Source organism: Sminthopsis crassicaudata, chromosome 4 (genome assembly GCF_048593235.1).
Source record: "Sminthopsis crassicaudata isolate SCR6 chromosome 4, ASM4859323v1, whole genome shotgun sequence".
Taxonomy (NCBI): Eukaryota; Metazoa; Chordata; class Mammalia; order Dasyuromorphia; family Dasyuridae; genus Sminthopsis; species Sminthopsis crassicaudata.
The window spans coordinates 260131424-260152665 of NC_133620.1; the positions used below are offsets into that span (position 1 = coordinate 260131424).

The 21242-nt window shown below is 33.7% G+C and overlaps 1 protein-coding gene across 1 annotated transcript in view; it reads right to left on the reverse strand.

Annotated features, from left to right (window-relative positions):
- Positions 1-1789: 1789 nt before the first annotated feature.
- Positions 1790-21242, reverse strand: part of GFRAL (GDNF family receptor alpha like) — a 46809-nt gene continuing 27356 nt past the window's right edge. The window contains exons 6-8 of the mRNA XM_074264710.1: positions 12044-12086; positions 9851-10181; positions 1790-2069 (exon numbers count right to left, since the gene is read on the reverse strand). Of these exons, the coding sequence (XP_074120811.1) occupies positions 1790-2069; positions 9851-10181; positions 12044-12086 (654 nt within the window). The remainder of the gene's footprint in view (positions 2070-9850; positions 10182-12043; positions 12087-21242) is intronic.

The window sequence follows — 21242 nt, forward strand, 5'->3', positions numbered from 1 at the left end:
TCAGTTGTTCATGCATAGGACAAGCTAATATCACAAAAATCACAATTCCACTTAAATTGGTCTATCTATTCAGTGCTATACCAATCAAACTGCCAAAAATTATTTGATAGAACTAGAAAAAAAATCACAAAAGTTATCTGGAAGAAGAAAAGCTTCAGAATTTGAATGGAATTAATGAAAAAAAATACATAGAATCGTGGCCTAACAAAATTTATCATAAAGACCTAAAAATCTATTATAAAGCAGCAATCCTCAAAAGAACATAATGTGAAATAGAGGAGTAGATCAGTGGAATAGGTTAGAAACACCTGATACAATAACCAATGACTATAGCAATCTAGAATTTGATAAACCCCAAAACTTCAGTTTCTGGTAAGAACTTATTATTTCACAAAAAATTGCTAGGAAAACTGAAAAATAATATGTCAGAAATCAGCATAGACCTACATCTCATACCCCATATCAAAATAAGTTCAAAATCTATACATTAATTAGGCATAAAGGATGATAAAATAAGCAAATTAGGAGAACAACGGATAATTTACCTATCAGACCTTTGAATAAGAGGGATTTATGGCCAAGGAAGAACTAGAAAACATTATGAAATGCAAAATGGTCAACTTTGATTACATCAAATTAAAATTTTTGCACAAACAAAACCAACACAGCCAAGATTAGATGAGAAGTAGAAAGTTGGGAAAAAAGAAAATTAAGTCAATTTTTCTGATAAAAGCCTTTTTTCTAAAATATATAAAGAAGTCAAATTTATAAGAACATGTCATTCCTCAACTGATAAATGGCCAAACTATATGAACATTTCAGATGAAGAAATTGAAGCCAAATATAGTAATCTGAAAAGAATTCTTTAAATCATCAGTGATTAGAGAAATGCAAATTAGAACAAGTTTGAAGTACCAACTTACCCCTCTCAGCTTGACTAAGACAGGAAAAAAATAATGATAAATGTGGATTTGTGAACCGATCCAACCATTCTGGAGAGCAATTTGGAATGATGTCCAAAAGCCTACCTTTTGAACCAGCAGTGCCATTACTACTTCCTTTTTTCTCTTTCTTTTTAGTTAAAACACTACAGAAAACTAACTTTTTCAAAAATCATTATAGCTAAGTCAACCCACATTATAGAGTCAGGAAGATAAAATAAAGACAAATTTCACATAGTCACTGATGTTAACAAATATATTGAAGGTCCCTTTCAATTCTCAACCTGTACTTCTGGCTCAAGCTAGACTGATAATTATTATTCTAGTATAATAACTGTGATCTCAACTAATAATTGATAATGGGATGATTTAACCAATAAATAATGATAATTTATTCCCTCAGAAAAATGCAGTAATTACATGCTTAGCAATAAAAAAAATTAAGTAGGCATAAAGTTTTTATGTAAAATTAAATAAATTAAAAATTAATTAAAATAAAATAAATATAGTTAGAGATAGAAAGAGATAGAAATAAAGATGGAGATGAGATATAGGTGTAGGTATCTAATATATGGAAAGGTATGTTACTGTGTTAAATGCCCATGATTTAAAAATGAATCATTCCCCATCTTTAAGAAGATCATGTTCTACTTAGTGAAACATGAATATAGATTTTTTTCTCAGATATAACCTCTGATTTCATTGACACTCACAAGATGTCACTTTCCCTATTAATGCAGATGTAAGTATAGCAATATTCAATTATCATATACATGTATATACATATATACATATGTCTATGTATACTTATGTAGCTTTAGATGTAGTGCCATAAAATTGGACATTCTTTAAGGATCATGTTGATCAGATAACTTACTGAAGCAGGACCTGCTCTGAAGCATGTGATAAAAAATCTCACATAATGGCTGTTCAGTGAATGGAATGGAGTTGCAGGTGCATTGGACATGAAGGATGGTCCCCAGGGTACCAATATAAGCAGCTTTGCATGTATCATCTGCTGAGCAAGTTATATCTTCCTTATTGAAGGTATTAATGCAAGTCTCATCAAAATAGCATTTTTCAGTGACATGACGCCAACATTTTGATTGAAATGTTTCATAGTAGCTTCTGGTAAGAAAAAAATCAAGAATATTTATTGGCTATTCACATAAATTCAATTCAATTCAACCAACCAATCGATAATAATTTCTTAAACATTTATTTCTGTTATAGGTACTATGCTAATTAAAAGACAAACAAACAAACAATTAAATACCTATGTGAAAGATACTGTTTTACATGCTGGTGATTAAAAAGCAGGGAAAATCAACATTCTTCAACCTCAAAGAATTCACATTCTATTTAGGTAAATAATTTATATAATGATAATTTTTCAAAAGAGGACTTTTGATTTAACTGGTGTAAGAAGATCATATATTATGTTCCCTACTAATATAAATTAGTTGTTCAGTGCTGCTGTTTGATTCTTCAGAAACTCAACTGGTATTTTATTGGCCAAGCTACTAAGATGGTTTGCTATTTCTTTCTCCAGATCATTTTACAAATGAGGCAAATAGAGTTAAGTGTCTTTCTTAGGATCACATGGTTAGTTTCTAAGGTCAGATTTGATGTGTCTTCCTTGTTGGAGCTATTGCACTCCATCCAAGCTCCCCAATCCAGATTAATACTTGTTCTTAATTAATCCTTTCAGAATTGCCAACATTAGAGAATTAAGTCTTTAACTAATATGCCCAGGCTCACACAACCAGGATGGAATAGAGCTATATATTTTTAATCTAGGTTTTCTTGACTCTAAGACCAGCCCTATATCCACTAAGTTTTACTACTAAATAAGTTAAAATAAAATATATATACAAAGAAGTTGCCAAGAAGATTTAAGTAGACAGGGCGCTAACAATTTGATAGGGAAAAGGGAATTAGAATGTTCCTCAAGTAGGAAGGAACATTTGAGCTGAGCCTTGAAGGGAGTTAGAGTTTTCATGAAGCATAGATAAAGGAGAAACAAAAGAATTGCAGATATGGAAATCATCTGAAAATGAAATATTTGGCACAATGAAGAATAAGTAGTCCAAGTTAACTTGAATAAAGAATACATTAAAAGACAATACAAAATCTTATTTTGTACCACTAGGTTTGTATCACCTTCATTTATTTTTCCTGAAAACTAATTTAAAATAGATTGCAAGGAACAGCTAGGTGGCACAATGTATAGAGCACCAGCCCTGAAGTCAGGAGGACCTGAGTTCAAATCTGGACTCAGACACTTAACACTTTCTAGCTGTGTTACCCTGGGCAAGTCACTTAACCCCAATTTCCTCAACAACAACAAAAAATATATAGTATGCAGAAATCTAGGAACTTCTTTCATTTTAAGTGGAAGGTAAACTTATATGGAAATTACCTCCAATAGAAAAAAGAAGAGATTCTGTTTTTGGTTAAACATAGATATTAATTCTCTTTCACTTTTACTTCAATTGTGGGTTCACTTGGGGAAATGAAAATTTATAGTATGGCATTAAATACTTTTGATAGCACTATTCTTATGGTAAGCAACCAGCCATTTTCTTACTGAGTTTGGTTTAAGTCATTTAATCCAAATTTCTAGTAAATAAAAAGTAGACAGTTGCCAATTTCCTTCTCTTAGATCCCCATGTCTCAATTAAAATTCACAAAATATTTTTAAGATTCTTAACAGATTTTGATTAAAAGTAAACTTTGAAAAAATCACCAGAACAAAAATGTTTTAGCTATTTGTTATGTTTGCTTTTAAATAAGCCAATAATCTACTATAAAAAATGTTTTGACAATATATTCAATCAATTTTATGGATTTACTCCAATTTTTGGAAACATTTAGGACAAAAGAATATTATTTTTGCAATTTCATCTGCAACATAAAGCTCTCTCTTTATATTTTTATCTACATTTTTAGCCTATCTTTAATAAGTTGAATCATGCCTCCTGGGTAAAATTTTGGGTTATTTATCTTGATACTGCTGGCACACAAATTTAAAATATAACCTCAGAAATTCCCAAAGTATTCAATGCTGAAAGGCATAGTGAATAGAGTGACAGACCTTGAGTCTGGAAGACCCATCTTCCTGAGTTTAAATCTAATTTTAGACACTAGCTGTGTGACCCTGGATTGAAATGGACAAAAGACTGGCCCCCTCATGTCTGGGTCAAGGGGCCTCAGGCTTATAGGAAAATGTTACTTAAACTAAATTAAGGGACGTGTTATGTTCAGACTGGGCCTCATCCCCCAGTTCATGAGACCCTAGACTTTTTGGAAAGTATGTGCCTAACAGAGTCGGGACAACATTGCAAAACATCTCAACAGGTTCTGTTGTGTGCTCACTCACATCCTGACACAGACATTTCCCCATTGTAAATGAGAAACTGTGTCAGTGATTTCCGAAATTTGTAACTGCAAGGCTGTACCAGGATGTGGCAAATCTGCTTAAAAAGTGTACCTCGCTAAAGGTTCGGGGTTGATCTAGTGGGGTCAGTCCCTGGGTGGCTAATAAATGATGCTTTAAATTGAATAATCTGGTCTGAGCTGTCTATCTTGTGTCAGTCCATTTCAAGCAAGTAATTTAACTTTGTTTGCCTTAGTTTCTTCATTTATAAAATGACCTGTAGATGAACATGGTAAATCACTACAATATATTTGCCAAGAAAACTCCAAATGTGGTCTTGAAAAATGAGACATATTTGCAATGACTAAAGAAAAATAAAATTCAATGCTAAAGAACATCTTTAGACTATCTATTTTTCTATCTACCTATGTCATTTTAGAGTTGGTGAGTCAAATCTCCCTCTTCTCCCTTGCGCTATACTTCTCCACCCTCATAATCATGTCCCTCTTCTTTTTCACTCTCTGAATAATATGTGATCCTTTATTAGAGGACTTTTGATCCAATTCCTCTTATCTCTTCCAGAGGTTTGAACATTTAATCATTTCTTTCTTTATTTTAGTTTCAATCCTTCATTAGTCGCTTCTTTTTTTGATAGTTTCCTCCCTTCTTTAATCTTCATGTTTTTTCATTTACTGGTTCCTTACATCCTTCCTATAACTAAATGTATTCTTATTTACCTTTCCCCCTGTCTTTATGTCTAGGGCAATAGTAAGTTTTCAGGGGAGACTTGTTAATTAAAAATCAATTTTGAAAATAATAAAATGATTACAAAATGCTAAATGATATTCATACCATGTTTTATTTTAGATAGTAAGTAAATTATGTTCTGAGTTCAAATCTAATCTCAGACACTTAACACTTCCTAGCTGTGTGACCCTGGGCAAGTCCCTTAACCCCAATTGCCTCAGCAAAAAAATAAATAAATAAATAAATAAATAATAATAATAATAAATAAAAATAAATGATGCTCACTTATGTAAATAAAACCTTAAATTATATTTTTCTGTTGAAATTTCTGGTTCTTAGCAATTAACTTCTATTATATGTTGGGAAGATATGCACTGCCACATTGGACTCCTATTTCCTCTTGTATCATACTTTATATAAGATCAATTTGAGAGAATGTTATCTTGAGAAAGTGAGAAAAACTGTCTCCCCATTCCAAGCCCCTCAAGCAGGTTAGAAAACTTGCTTGTGTTTTTTCATCCTGTGAAAGATTTACTATCATAAGGGTTCCTGTGGAAGAAATATAATCATAGAGTATTTTCCCACCTAGACCCTGAAAGGTGTTATACTCTGTCTTCATTTAAAAGGTCTCCTGTTATTGAGTCTTTGCAGTAGGAGTCCCAACTGCTATTCTCATTCCCAGTTTCATTTAAAGGGACCAATTTTATACTCACTAATTGAAAATATAGCATCCATATTGATATATACTATTTGAGGTACTAATTTAGGATGAGGGACTGACATTTGATCTTTATAAACTTTTTTAAGATTACAATATGCAATCATATTAGTCATAGTTCCACATTAGCCATTTGATAAAAGAAGAATCAGAATAAAAAGGAAATAACATGAAAAAGAAAAAAAAATAAAATAAAAAATAAAAGTGAAAATAGTATGCTTCAATCTGTATTCACACTTTGTAGTTCTTTCCTCTGGATGTGGATAGTATTGTTATCCTATTTCACTTAATAATTGTTTGTTTCAGTCATTTCCTGTCCCACTGTAATTTAAGCATAAAATATATCTGACAGTTTATCAAATTGATATATGCCTGTTTATTTTCTGGTGCAGTGAGGATGAATTGATTCTGCTTATCTCTCCTCTTTTTCAGTATCCATTCAATATACCTACTTCTAGTACACATCTTGTATTGGATCTTTTGGAGTCTAGGAAAGACACTCATATGTCTTTTTCATCTTCTTTCAATTTTCCACCTCCTTCTTTGGCAGCTGGACCAGGTTGTACAAATTAATCTGAAGTTTCTTCAAGACTCTTAACAGCAGAAGTGACACCTTTTACTAAGACTTGAAACACAAGCAAGAATGGAGTGTCAACCCTGCCTCAGTCACTAAGGTGCATATTCCTATTATATTTATAAAATGTTTTCCTAGAATTAACCATGTGAAGTAACTGATGCAAATTCCTATTTTATAAATAAATAGAAGTGAGGGAATTAGAGAGGAGAAGAAGAGAGATTCCTTTTTAAGGAATATGTGACAATCATGGGTATGCCACAAGCAATAAAAACAGATAATGAACCTGCATATACTTCTAAACATTTTGCACACTTTTGTGCACAGTATAAGATTTTACACACTACTGGCAAACCCTTTAATCCTCAAGGACAGGCCATTGTAGAGAGGAGAAACAGAGACATCAAGACACTTCTTCAAAAACAAAAGAAAGGGGGTAACCCTAGAGAACTTCTAAATTTAGTTCTTTATACAATTAACTTCTTGATTTTTGACAAAGTTCACTGGCTCCAGCAGACAGGTTTTATAACCCACCAGAAAGGCAGTGTCCAGTGCAAGTAGCTCCACTATCTTTAGATAATCAGCAGGTGATGTGGAGAGATCAGAAAGTGGTGAATGGAAGGTTAACTGCTTGGGAGAGAGGGTTTGCTTATATCTCTACAGATGAAGAAGGAATCAGATGGGTGACAACAAGCCAAATTCGCCTTGTCCATCAGACAGAGACAGAGCAGACCCTTGAAACAAACAAGAAGATCCAAGAAACATTAGGTGGTTCCATAGCTGATTGTGCCCACCAGCATGGCAGTTATGGCAATTGACTCATGGACATCAAAAATTGTTAATGAGACTGATGCAAGACTTCAAAATCTCCAGCAATCATTGGATTCTCTAACAAATAAAAAGACTGTTGCAGCACTTCAAAAACTTGCAAAGATCATTGGATTCCCTGACACATGAAGTACTGGACAATAGATTGGTTTGGGACTGTTTTTTGGTTGCAGAAGGAGGTGTATGTGCGATTGTTATTTGCATACCTTCCTTCTAGGACTTCTGGAAATCTTTACAATATCATGTTGATTCATATTGTTTGTTATATTATTACTTGCATGTACAATTCATGTTTGTTATACCACATTGAGCCTGCAATAGCTATTGTGAGGGTCATCACTAATAGCCTGTGTGTTATTGCTGTTTCTAGTAAGACCCTTCAGCCCAGAAACCCACTAACTATATCTGGCTTGACTCCCCACTTCCCTTTGGTGTTTTTCATCTCCCTTCCTGAGAAGTCAGGGCATGTGTGATCATTTCCTTTTTGGGATTCTCACCTCCCTGAGAAGTCAGGGAAGGCATGATCACCTGTATTCTAAAACAAAATAAAGCAGGAGATATAGAGGGCTGAAACTCTAACAAGGTATGCTTGAATCACTTAAGGCTAATTACCTATTTAATGTGAGACAATGTCTCTATTAGCATATGTTTGGCTCTTTTCACCCTTGGTACTTGCTGAATGGTTGGTGTTAAGATAATCATAGGCAAGGATTGGAGGGCAGAGGCAGAGAGGCCAGAGAGGCACTTGGTGGCAGGACCAGGAGGAGAGAAGTTGGTGACTCTGGACTCCAGGATCCAGAAGACATCTTTGGCAAGCCTTGTTACAGTTTGCCTGCCTCCTTCACTTCTCCCCTAAAGACCAAGGGCTTTGATTTATCCTGACTCTGGCTAACCTTGAAGCCCTCCAGGGAGCTAGTCCATACTCTACAAATATAGACAATTTTTTATTAGCAAATGTCTTGCTGTTCACTTATTCCATCCAAAACTTCACACATCATAAAGGGATAGCAAAACCTCTTTGTAATTTTTTAAGACCTAACATATTACTGTCCCTGTTACTTGCTCCTTGATTTTTAATTTTCCCAACTTTGTTTATCTCCTAGGCAGGCAGTGAATGGATAACAGTATTTAGACTTGGAGTCAAGAAGATCTGAATTCAAATCCAGTCTTAGGCTTTAGTATATATGTGGCCCAGGACAAGCCATTTAATGTGTTTGCCTCATTTCTCATTTGTAAAAATGGGAATAATACTAGTGTTTACCTTTGAGGGTTGTTAAAAAAATCAAATAGAATAATAATTGCAAAACTCTTTGCAAACTTTACAATGCCATATAAATTCTACTAGTTATTGTTCTTATACTGATAATTCTAATGTATTGATAGTAAAATTTAGAGCTAAAAAGTACTTTTAAATTATTTAATTCAACTCTTTTTTTTTTTCATGAAACACATAGAATTCTAGGTTTATAGATTTTGAGTTGGAAGGAACTAATTAATTTTATGAACTAACAATCATTTCTTTGGTAACTATTATGTTACAGACACCATGATAAGTAACGGGGTACCAAAACAATAATGAAATACTACTAGTTTTCAGGGAATTTATAATTCACTAAGATGGAATGTTCATATAAAGTACATAGAAAATGAGTACAACAATATTCTGGTTGGAGTCCTACCTACTTAGACCATTACCAAATGTTTCAGCATATTATCTAAGTTTTGAATGAATCTTGGCATTCTAGGAGGTGATGAGGCATTCTATGAAGAAAGAACAATGTTTTCAAAGTTACAGAGACAGGAACTAGAATGTCATATATGAGAAAGAACAATTTGGCTAACATTGCATGAAAGGAGTAATGCACACCAAATCATTAGGAACAGAAAATGTAACATTAATAATATTAGTTATTTGCTATTAAGTCAACTTTTTGCATGATAAATAGTATTTTGCAAAGCACTCTGTATCCATATTTGAATAAATAAAAATATTCATGTATGCACACATGTATATGTTATATATTCACATCATACATTTATGTATAACTTATACTTAGTTATACTTATGGGGCAGCTAGGTGATATAATGGATAGAGAACTAAGCCTGGAGTCAGGGAAGATTCATTGTCATGAATTCAAATTTAGTATCAGACACTTATTCACTGAGTAAACTAGGTAAATCACTTAATACTGTTTACCTCAATTGCCTTATCTTTAAAATGAGCAGAAGAAGGAAATGGCAAACTATTCCAGTACTTTTGCAAAGAAAACCCCAAATTGGGTCATGAAGAGATAGACACAACTAAAGTTGACAAAACAATAATACATGCTTATATACATATATGTATATTTATATAATATTTAAAATGTTTCCATACAAATTTGTGTATATATGCAGATATTAACATACATGTATTTTATATATGTCATCATATACACAAATGCATATAGATAGAAACCCTGTAAATTATGAATATGGATTCAGATTTCCCATAAAATTAGTCTGGTAATAATTATAGCATTTTTGTTTGTTTCTTTTTCTTTTGTTTTTATCTTTTGCTAAAAAATACTGTTAAGGGGGTTAATCTGATCAAATGTTAAAATTGAACAATAACAAGTAAAGTGTCAAAGTAAGAAAATTAGGAAAGCATGCTTTTAGTTACCTGCATATTTTATCATCTTGGCAGCTGTGAATTATATCAAGGCATGATGGGGGTGGAACTACATTCCCAGCACACGAGTTGTTATGAAGAACGTCTTTGGACTTCTGACAAGGTATATCGGTTGGAGCACAGTCACACAAAGCCAACATCTGGCCAATGTTAAAAGGCATGTTTTGATAGAAGAAGCGGATGGCTGCTTGGCACTGTGTCAGATTGCATGGTCTTCCAGTTGCTGAACAAGCCTTAATGTACAGAGCCAACTGTTTGTTACATGTTACATCTCCAACACAAATCTGTGCTGCTTCCAAACAGGACCAGATCCCTTGGAATCCTAAAAGCAGAAATATGCTCAGATTGCAGGAAAATAAGTAAACATCTACATATAGAACACCTAAAAATACTATGAGAAATCTAGACTTGAAATACTAGTGCTTTACTAATCCACTGGGTTTTAGCAACTACTATGTATTTTAAAGAATAAAAGAATTTGCTGTGAGAGGCAGCATGGTATAGAAGAAAGTGGATCAGCTTTGAAGTCAAAAAGACCCAGATTCCAGTTCCACCTCAAACTGTTATTGTTGTTTATCCATCAGTCTCAAAGATAACTATTACATGAGGGATATAATATCTTAACATTCAAGTGAATTAGATTCAAAGGAGAGAGTGTTGTGCAAAGTCACCAGTCTCATTTTTCCTCTACAGCTATCTACATCCATTAGGCAGATACAGATGAGGAAAATTGGAGATGGTTCTAAATATAGTGAAATACTTTGACCTTTACAAGCTAAGGTCTTTGACTGGTCTCACTTTGACTGAGGTGAGCACCCAATTAGTGAGTAAGTCTAGGTGAGAAAGAAATGAGGCAAAAAAATAGTCTTTTTTTTAACCTATTCAAAAAAAAAAAAATCAATCTGAGGGAAGACCCTCTGGATTTCTATCCAAAACAGAAAAAAAAAGAAAGTGCTATTTGCATTCACTCTGAGATAATCATGTCCCAAACAAAAATAGAGTGTAGCTTGACTTGGAATCTTTTATTGACCAATTAATGAGAACTAGAGTTATCTGGGTTTAAGATGGTTCTTAAGAAAGAAATCTAGTCTATGAATCCCAAGACACCTTGCAGTCAAAATTTACATTCTTTTGGGTAGAGTTGTATGACTTAAACTGAGGCACTTAACCTTTCAATGTTTCAGACATCACTTTTAGGCTTTATATTAAAGAAAATATACTTGTACAGGGAGTTTTCTTGATGGAGTTTACAAAACATTGAAATCACATATTTATAGCAACAACAATAATAACAGTAATGAATTGATGTCACTCATCAATTTTATTTATTTTTTATTTTTTTGCTTATTTATTTAATTTATTATAAATATATATTATACTTATATGTAATAAATATATATTTATATATAAATGCATAATAAATGAATAAATAGATTTATTTTCTTATGTAAAATAAAATACTATTTTAACATTTATTTTTTGCTTACTTTGCTTCTGGAGGGATACAAGAAGAGAGGAACAAGAATAGTTCTGGATTTAATTAAACATCCCAGAACATAAATTTCTCAGAAGAATGACAAAGGACAAGGAACCATTACATTGTTTTTTTGATAATTTAATAATAAGAATAAATTGGATTTTTGTGTTTGCAAAATACTTTACATATAGTATTTCTTTGCTCATATTAGTATCATAGAATCATGAATTCATGATCTTCTACTGGAAGAGATGTCTAAGACTATCTAATTCAATATCTTCATTTTATTGCTAAAGAAAGGGAAGTTAAGAGATTCACTCAAAGTCACATAGATAGTAAACTTCAGAACGATTATTTGAATCCAGGTCCTTTGAACCCAATTTCACAACTTTTCCAATTCTACAAGAGAGGTATCATTTCAATTTTCTGATGATAGATAGAACTAAGGTTCAAATAGCAAAGTATAGAAAGTTAATGTATTTGAATACACACATATATACTTGAAAACATATTTTGATATTTTATATATAGATATATGTTTGTGTGTATATGTGTTCATATATATACATTTGGAGATAGGGAGAGAAAAAGTGTACATATAAATTATGATTAAAATATTTAGTTTATCTGTTGATATTATTTGCAATAATAAAAATATCAAATAACTATAGAATGTAGTATGTGATGTTAACTCTCATAATGCTTACCATAATAAGGAAGAGTAGTTTTATCCCATTGCAATTTAATCAGCTTATTAACATAATCTAGAAGAAAATAAACCAAATGATTATTGAAAACTTCCCTATATGTAATTGGTACATATGGGCCAGAATCATTATCACATACAATTTAAAACAGTTAACAATGAGCAAAAGTAGCAACACTAAGAAATCAGTTTTTAAACCTACAAATCCAGAATATGATTTGAGCAAAAAACTAAGCAGGTGGAGCACTTTGGACTATTATCTAAGTAACTTCACTCTCTTTGACTACACTTAAACAAAGGAACAACCATTAGTGACCTTTGCTTTGTATTTCTACATAAACAATGGTTCATTTGCTTTTTCTGAACCAAATTCATCTTGCCTTTAAGGTTTAAATTCTCTAGAAATTATATTGACTTGTCATTTATTTTTGTCTAAAACAAGGTCTTATTTATTGAAGTAATGATATGTTAGAATCTTAGAGCTAAAAAGGATCTCAGATGATTTAGTCTATCCAATGTTTCTCACAATATGACTACTCCCTATATAATATTCCCCTCATGATGGTATATTGTAGGAAAAAGAATATTACAATTATAATCAATAATCAAAGGACTGGGGCTCTCATTTATTGTCATGATTGTTGTCATCATCAGCATCATGATATTAATATTAATATTGTTATTACTATTCTGCTTCTGAGGCTCAGTTACTATATTACCCTGTGTAGTGAGCTGTCGTCTCCAGAAGCTGTCAGATCGCTCTCTGGGAAGAGATCTGCTGTGTCTACTCAAATCTTTCAGACAGATTCTTCTTCCTGTAGTGAACCGTTGTCTCCAGGCAGTTGCTGTTAACTCTTGTCCAGAGAAGTGACTTCCCTTCCTGCAGAGAGCCGACTTCCCTTCCTGCAGAGAGCTGCGTCAAGCCAGACGTAGTGCAGAGTCTTCTCCTATCTCTGGAGTGGTGTCCTCTTTTATCCTCCCAGAGAATGGGCGTGGGATAATGCAAGGGCTTCTGGGAAGAACCACTTCAGCCAATGAGCTTGATCCTTCTATCAAGTCAACCTGAGTTCTCACCTTGTAATTGTCCAGACAACCTGAATTCTCACCTTGTCACTGTCCAGACAACTTGAGTTCTCACCTAGTAATCCTAACATCTCCCCCTTTCTTTTGATTTAGAACATAGGACAGTCATGACCTTGAAACATAAATCCATCAATATGGGAAGTATTACACATAATTACATAAATTACATAAGCACATAGTAACATAATACATGCTAGATGTATATGACAAATAACATAATCAAATAATCATAAATTGAAAATTTATAAATGTCCATAAGTCCATTGTCCATTAGTCTCATCTCGTGTGAGGAAGTCCAATGATTCCTGCTGGTTTTAAAGTTCTTTAACAGTCTCCTTATTATCCATGCTCTTTCAGTGTGAGATGTTTCTTAGATCTTCTTTATTTTGAGGTCTTTCTCTTTTTCTGTCTCTCTCTGATGGACAAGGTGAATATGACTCGTTGGCACCCATCTGATTCCTTCTCCTGCTGAAGAAATACAAGCAAACCCTCTCTCCCAGGCAGTTAACCTATCTAATTACCTTCTATTTACAACTTTCTAAATCTCTTCTCATCATCTGGCAATCACATTGGAATTGTTTTGCACTGGACACAGCCCTGTTGGTTTAAAAGGCCTGTATTCTCCCCAAGTGTAATCCATTTTTGCAATCTGATTGCCTTTTGGCTCACTTATCAAGTAATCCCTTTCTGCCATGTGATTGCTTTTCTGCTGGTTGATCAAATCAGAGTCCTGACCTTCTAAAGGCTCTTTGGGTGTAACATCAGCTGCCATCATGCCCCAAGTCTTTTTTGCCTGGGGCCCTGGACCTGGGCCCCTCATCCCATTTCCCTGAATTATTCTACACTCTGATGCCCAATGGAGTCCTCTGTTGCATTTTGGACATGGGGTTTTAGGTCTTCTTTCACCCTGTCTTCTCACTGTATCTCCATACCTACACTGAGCTCTTAGATGTCCAATTTTTCCACCTTGAAAACATCGCCGAGTTTCTCTAGAAGTCCCTTGCTAGGAGGGACCCTGCCTTTCCACATTCATCATTGTCTGGGTGTAAAAAGCATTTGTTCCCACTGTAACACAGCTTCTTATGATCTCCTCTAAAGGAGCATCTTTGTCTAATCCCCATATAATTCTTTTGCAAATCTCATTGGCATTTTCCTTAGCCAGATGTCTGGTCATTATTTCTGTAGCTGCATTTTCTCCAATAGTTCTTTTGACAGCAGTTTGTAAACGTCCCACAAAATCTGCAAAAGGTTCATTGGGACCTTGCTGTATTTTAGTGAAAGCCTCTCCGCGATCTTTCTGTCCATGAAGGACACCCCAAGCTTTTATTGCAGCCTTAGCAATTTGTTCATATATTGTCATGGTATAATTAATCTGTTCTGAATTCTCTCCATACTGACCTTCACCAGCTAAGTGCTCAAAAGTGAATTTTGTGTTAACTCCTATTTCTAAATTGCATCTGACTTGAATTTTACATAATTCATGAAATTCTGCAAGCCATAATAAATTTTCTCCAGGTTCCAGGCAGGTCCTTGCTATGGATTTCCAATCATTTGGGGTTAGGACTTCATAAGACAAACCATCTAGTAACATTTTAACATAAGCTGATGTAGCCCCATAAAGGGTACAACCTTTTTTCAAATCTTTAATTTTATTCAAATCTAAAGGTGCATATCTTCTCCTTTTTTGACCTACAGAGTCAATATTTTCAATCACAGGATATGCATGTATAAAATCACTTATATCCTGTCCTTCTCTCTTAGCTTTAACCAATGCTTTTTCTAATCTTGTCATAGGCTTAGACTGCTTCACAGACAATTCTGTTTGTGTTTCTGCCTCTTCCTCTCCTCCTTCTTGCTCCACCCCTGAAGGGTTAATTGAGGGAGGAGATGGGAAGTGCTCCTGTTGCTGTTGCTCAGAATTGTACTTAACTTCATTGTTATCTGATTCATCCTTTTCACCTAGTTTAGTTGACACTTCCTCATTTTGCTCCTTCATCTCTTCCTTTAGAATAACATTGTTTAAAGCCAATTGGATTACATTGTATATATGAATTGTATCTTTGGAAATTGAATTTGGCCTGGAATTGTAGTGTTCACCTAATTGCTTTCCTACTAATTCCCATTCATCTGGATCCAATTCTTCTTCCAGAGAAAAAGAAGGACATATGACCTTCACAGTTCTTAAAAGTTCAGTAATCTCCTCTGAAATTATAATCAATCCTTGGCTTTTCATAACCTTGATGATGCTCTCTAAACATTTTCCTTGAACAGAAGGTGTTTGCCCCATTTCACTATAAGAGATTGCTGGTTTAGCCCTTAACAAGTTAAGTTCCTTATTTATCTATTAACACACTCACTTAATCTTTAACAAAGTTTCCTCGTTACTCAAGGTTCTGGGTCAGAGAGACTGAGATCTGGATGGGAGGCTTTTTCACTGGAATCAGGACCGTGTCTGTCCCTGTTCGGGTGCCAAATTGCAAAGGTCTGGTCTAGCTCCTCTTGTCAGGATAAGCAAAAGTCCTTGCCCCACGTGTGGACGCCAAATGTAGCATGCTGTCGTCTCCAGAAGCTGTCAGATCGCTCTCTGGGAAGAGATCTGCTGTGTCTACTCAAATCTTTCAGACAGATTCTTCTTCCTGTAGTGAACCGTTGTCTCCAGGCAGTTGCTGTTAACTCTTGTCCAGAGAAGTGACTTCCCTTCCTGCAGAGAGCTGACTTCCCTTCCTGCAGAGAGCTGCATCAAGCCAGACGTAGTGCAGAGTCTTCTCCTATCTCTGGAGTGGTGTCCTCTTTTATCCTCCCAGAGAATGGGCGTGGGATAATGCAAGGGCTTCTGGGAAGAACCACTTCAGCCAATGAGCTTGATCCTTCTATCAAGTCAACCTGAGTTCTCACCTTGTAATTGTCCAGACAACCTGAATTCTCACCTTGTCACTGTCCAGACAACCTGAGTTCTCACCTAGTAATCCTAACAACCCTGGGCACTTTACCTTGGTGGGAAACAGTTTATTCATTTACAAAATGAATACACACACACACACACACACACACACACACACACACACACACACACACACATATATATATAAATTTATTAATATACCTATGCTTAACCTATAACTTAACTTTCTTGGTAGAGGTTGGGTGAAATAAAGGGAAGGGAAAGAATAAAATAAAAAATGCATAGCAGAGAACAAAAGAAAATCTCCAAGGAAACACAGAAAAAAATGGACAGTTTTTGATGAAGTCCTAGATCATTAAGTGGGTTTGGCAAAGAAAGCCAATACTGATAAGATTATTACCTGAGGCCAACAGGAAGGGCATTGATGTGGAGAGTTCAACCTTGTAGACCCAACCTGAAGATGTAAGTGATATTCAGAATACTTTCTTGTTTCAAATTCTATGCAATGTACATTTAGTGATGAAGAGCTAATTATCTCATAAAATAACCTATTTTATTTTTGAACAACCAAAACTATTGGAAAGTTCTTAAGTTGAAAACTGAGTTCCTTATATTGAGTTGACATCTCCCAGGCATTATTACTAGTTATAAGCTTAAACTTGCCTTGTCCCTCTTCTACACATTTGATAAACTGCCAAATCTTCAAAGATATCTATCATGTGCTTTATCAGTTTTCTCTTTTTCCCAGTCTTCTCAAATGTTATTCATATAATTTGTTTTTCAAGATTTCTTAACATTCTCTCTACCTTTAGCTGGACCTTCTCTAATTTCTTTTCTTTTTTTCTTTACATATATTTATTTATTTAAAACTTAAAAATAAAATAGAAAAGTAAAGAAAAACATTGTCATGTGCACGGCAAAGCAAAGGAGAACATTCAAAATATGAAACAATACATTTTCATTTCTAGAAAGTGCATATAATAAATACGAGACATTGTTGTAGAATATTGTAGAGAACTTCAGAACTGATGAAGAAAGAGGTTTTAACAATTAATAATGGAAAAGACTTGTTCCCTAGTGGAACTCACAATTAACCAGGAGAAAGAATATGCCACAATCTGGGAGTAAACTACTAACTGGCAGGTTAAGTTCAAAGAAGAATTTAGCACCCTATATTTTGTTATGATAAGGAAAAACATATGTTAAGGCATGGGGGAGGGGTTATGAGAAAGATACTACAAAACAGACAAACAATGTAGGCTAATCTAAAACAAACATTTTGTAAAGATGGTGTGGGCCATGGGCATATTTATAGGGGAAATTTAAATACAGAGGTTTGACATCTGATTGGATAGAGTAAGATGGGATTACCACAAACCTCAACAGGGGATGGGCCTGCAAAGTTGACCTGATCCCCATCCATGTCCTTCCCTGATTGCCTTAGGGAAGAATCTTATTAATACTTCAGGCTTTCTCTGCCAACCCCACCTAGTGACCCAGGACTTCATCAAAAACTGCACCATTTTTTTCTTTGCTTCCTTGCAGATTTTCTTTTGTTCTCTCTCTACTGTACACTTTCTATTTTATTTTTTTTCCTCTTTTCTCCAACCTGAAACCTACAGTTAAGCCTGACTATATTAATATATACACATGAAAATATAATATCTATACATACATATATACATATGCACATACATGTACACATACAAAGATATCTATAATCATATACACACATATACATTCATATATATCTGTGTAAGATTGTTCTGTGCTTGTTGGTCCTCTGCTTCTTTGAAGGTGAATAACCTTATCCTTCTTAGGTCCAAGTCTAATTCTACCAACTCATCATTTCTTATAACACAGGAATATTCTACTCTTATACCTTAAGTAATTTAAAATAGTTTTAAATAGTCTAAAACAATATTGATTAATATATAGTTTCCCTATTTTTTCTTTTTAGTAAATCTATTTTAACTTTTAACTTTATCTGAAATCACTGATCACTACCCTGCTTTTTATTTTTTTTTTAATCTAATAAATTCTAATCCTAATCATTATTACTATTTCCTATTCCCTTTGACTCCTCTATTTTACTTTGTGGTATCTTGCCTTGCTACTAAACTTCCCCTCAGGATCCCTATCTTATTCCCCCCCCCACTGCAATTCTTTCCTTTCACCTTTTTCTTCCCTCTTTATCCTTTTCCCATTAATTTTTATACCTTATCTCATTCTCATTAGTCTATACCTTCTGTACTCCCTTTTATGGTGTTCTCTTCCCCTCTTAGATCTTAATAAATTCAGAAGACTTTTATACCCTTCTTTCTAGATATCTATATCTAGATATTTGCATTATTAATGCATCCTGATGTAAGTAGAATTCCAGAACTACCAGCCCTCCTGTCCCATCTAATTCCTTTGTGTCATTTCTTGTTATTGCACTGATTCATATAATTACTGTTTTTTAGGATCACATAACATTCAGCTCTATTTCAATATTTCTTTTGAATTGTTCATTGACAAATAATGATATTAGACAATCTAGGTTTATATTCCTCTATAAAACATAGACAATTTGTTCTTATTGAGTCCCTTAAAATTAATCTTTGTTTACCTAGTATTTCTCTTGGACCAATCAAATTTTCTATGTTCTTTTTGTGACACAATTCTGAGCATCTTACAATTCATTGAATGTCTGTTTTTGGTTTTGTTTATTATTATTATTATTAATTTTGTTGGGTGTAATATTTTTGGTCACAACCTCGGTTCTTTTACTTTTTGATCTATAAAGTAGCTACTGCTAGACCTTGTATGATTCTAATTGTAGCTCCACTGTATTCAAATTTTTTTTTCCCGTGTTGCTCATATTTTCTCTTTGATCTGGAGATTTCAAAATTTAGCTATAATGTTCCTCTAGCTTTTCCTCTTAAGATCTCTTTCAGGTGGTGAATGGTGAATTTTTTTTTCTATTTCTACTTTCCCCTCTTGTTCTGACACTTCAGGATAATTTTCTTAATTTCTTTTATTATTATATCAAAGTTCTGTTTTTGGTTGTTGCTTCTAGGTAGTCCAATTATTCTTATATTTTTTCTTCGTGATTTGTTCTCTGGTTTTGTTTCTTTTCTTATGAGATGTCTCACATTCTTTTCTGCTTTTTTCATTTTTTATATCTTATTTTATTATTTCTTGATCTCTTACAACTTTTCTGTCTTCCCCTTTACTAATTCTTATTTTCAAGGTGTCATTTTTTTCTTTAAGATTCTGGATCTCCTTTTGTGGTTGGTCAATTTTATTAAGATAATATATATATTTTTAAAATTTCTCCTCAGTCTCTCTCATTTGATTTTTAATGTCTTTTGTGAGTTCTTTTATGAATTCTTTTTGATGAGGTGGCCATTTGATGTTACTCTTTGGGATAAGAAAGTTTTTTTGGTGTTTGATTTTTGTTTAATTTCAGTATGTTTCTCTGAAGATGAATCCTGGTCTTCCCAATTTCCATAATAACTTTTTATGATTTGGTTCTTTTTTTTTTTTTTTTTTTTTTTTTTTTTTTTTTTTTTTTTGCCTGCTAATTTTATTGCAGATCATTGGTATAATCAACTCTACTCCTGGGTTATGTGTTACTTCTGGTCTCAAGTCCTTCTTCAGTTCTCTCTCTAAACCAAGAACTCCACCCTTCTGTAAATTCCTGCAGACAGCAGCATCCCTGACCCACTGCTTCTGCACTTTCTAAAGTTTGCTGGTTTCTTCTCAACCAGAGTTGAGATTCAGTAGCACAGTTGGGCCTAGCATTCCTTGACAGAAGAGGTACCCTCAATCTTACTCAATTCAGATGACAACTCCCCACATTAGGAGATGAAAATTTCTATCCTAAGGCAATCTCTCATCCAGGCTCTCACTTCAGGGCTTGCTGCTTGCTATTTCAGTGGAATGAACCTGGAGATGTTTATAATTTACAAAGGCCAAAACTCAGTCCTGCTTTCTTTCTTAGGATCTTCTCCAATTATCCAAAGACCACTGTTCTGCTCTAGTTCTTATTTGATTTTAACTGTTCTATGTTCACCCTGAAGTGCATATTGGTATTCTTTTGAGGAAAATCTGGAGAATTTGAAATTTTCTGACTTGCTCCATTATCTTAATAAAATCCTCTCTGTTGTTTACTTTTTAGGTTATAAAGCAATAATATAATAAATAATCATTGCACATAAAATTGCAAATATAATATGTAAAACTTTCTATTCCTTTTAAATATAAAGTAATTGTGTAATTTTTCCCCATTTTTCCCTTCCCCAATCATTTTTTTATATGTGATACTCAGAATAGGAAACAACAACTAATAGTCTGATTTGCCTATTAATACAACACAGTTTGAGATTACATTGGATGCTATGTTGACTATGTCATCTTTTATTATTATTGAATTTATTGGCAATCCAAATCCACATTATTTTCTCATAAAATGATGTCAAGCTAAGTATACTTCATCCCATTCATATGCAATGGATAATCTGAATTGAAATTTACAATTTCACATTTTCTTCTTTTAAAATTAATTTGTTATTTTTTAAGGAGGCAACTGTTCCAAATTGTTAAAATCTTTCTATTAATATAACTCTGAATTTTAGACACATCATGGTTTTCTTATTTATTATTCTAATTATCTGTCTGGTCCTTCTCAATCTTCTTTCCTGGGTCATGAACTATATCACATCCAAGGTTCTGTCCCAACATCTCTTATTTCTGGATAATTACTTTTTCTTAGCTCCCATGGGTTTAAATATCTCTATGCACACAATTCCTAAATCTTTGAAAAACTTAAACTCCTATACAAACATCATCATTATCAACATCTCTATCCATCATTGTCTAAAACTAAAAATCATATATTTTCAATTTGGTGTACTCTAGGCAGCTCAAATTCACCAAGTTTAAAACACAACTTAGCAAATTTTTCTAACTAGGCCACCATTTTTCAGAATTCTTTTGAGAATGACACCATCCTTCCAGTCATCTATATTTGTCACCTAATTCATGATTCATTCATTAATGTTCTTTGTTCTCTGCAATATATGTCCAGTTACCTTCCAAATCTCATTGTTTGCACTTCTGAAATCTGTCATATCAAACTTTTTTCTCTCCAAATACATGAACATCACATTAATTTAGATCCCTATCAGCTTTCACTTAGGCAAGTCAATAACCTCTTCATTGATCTTCC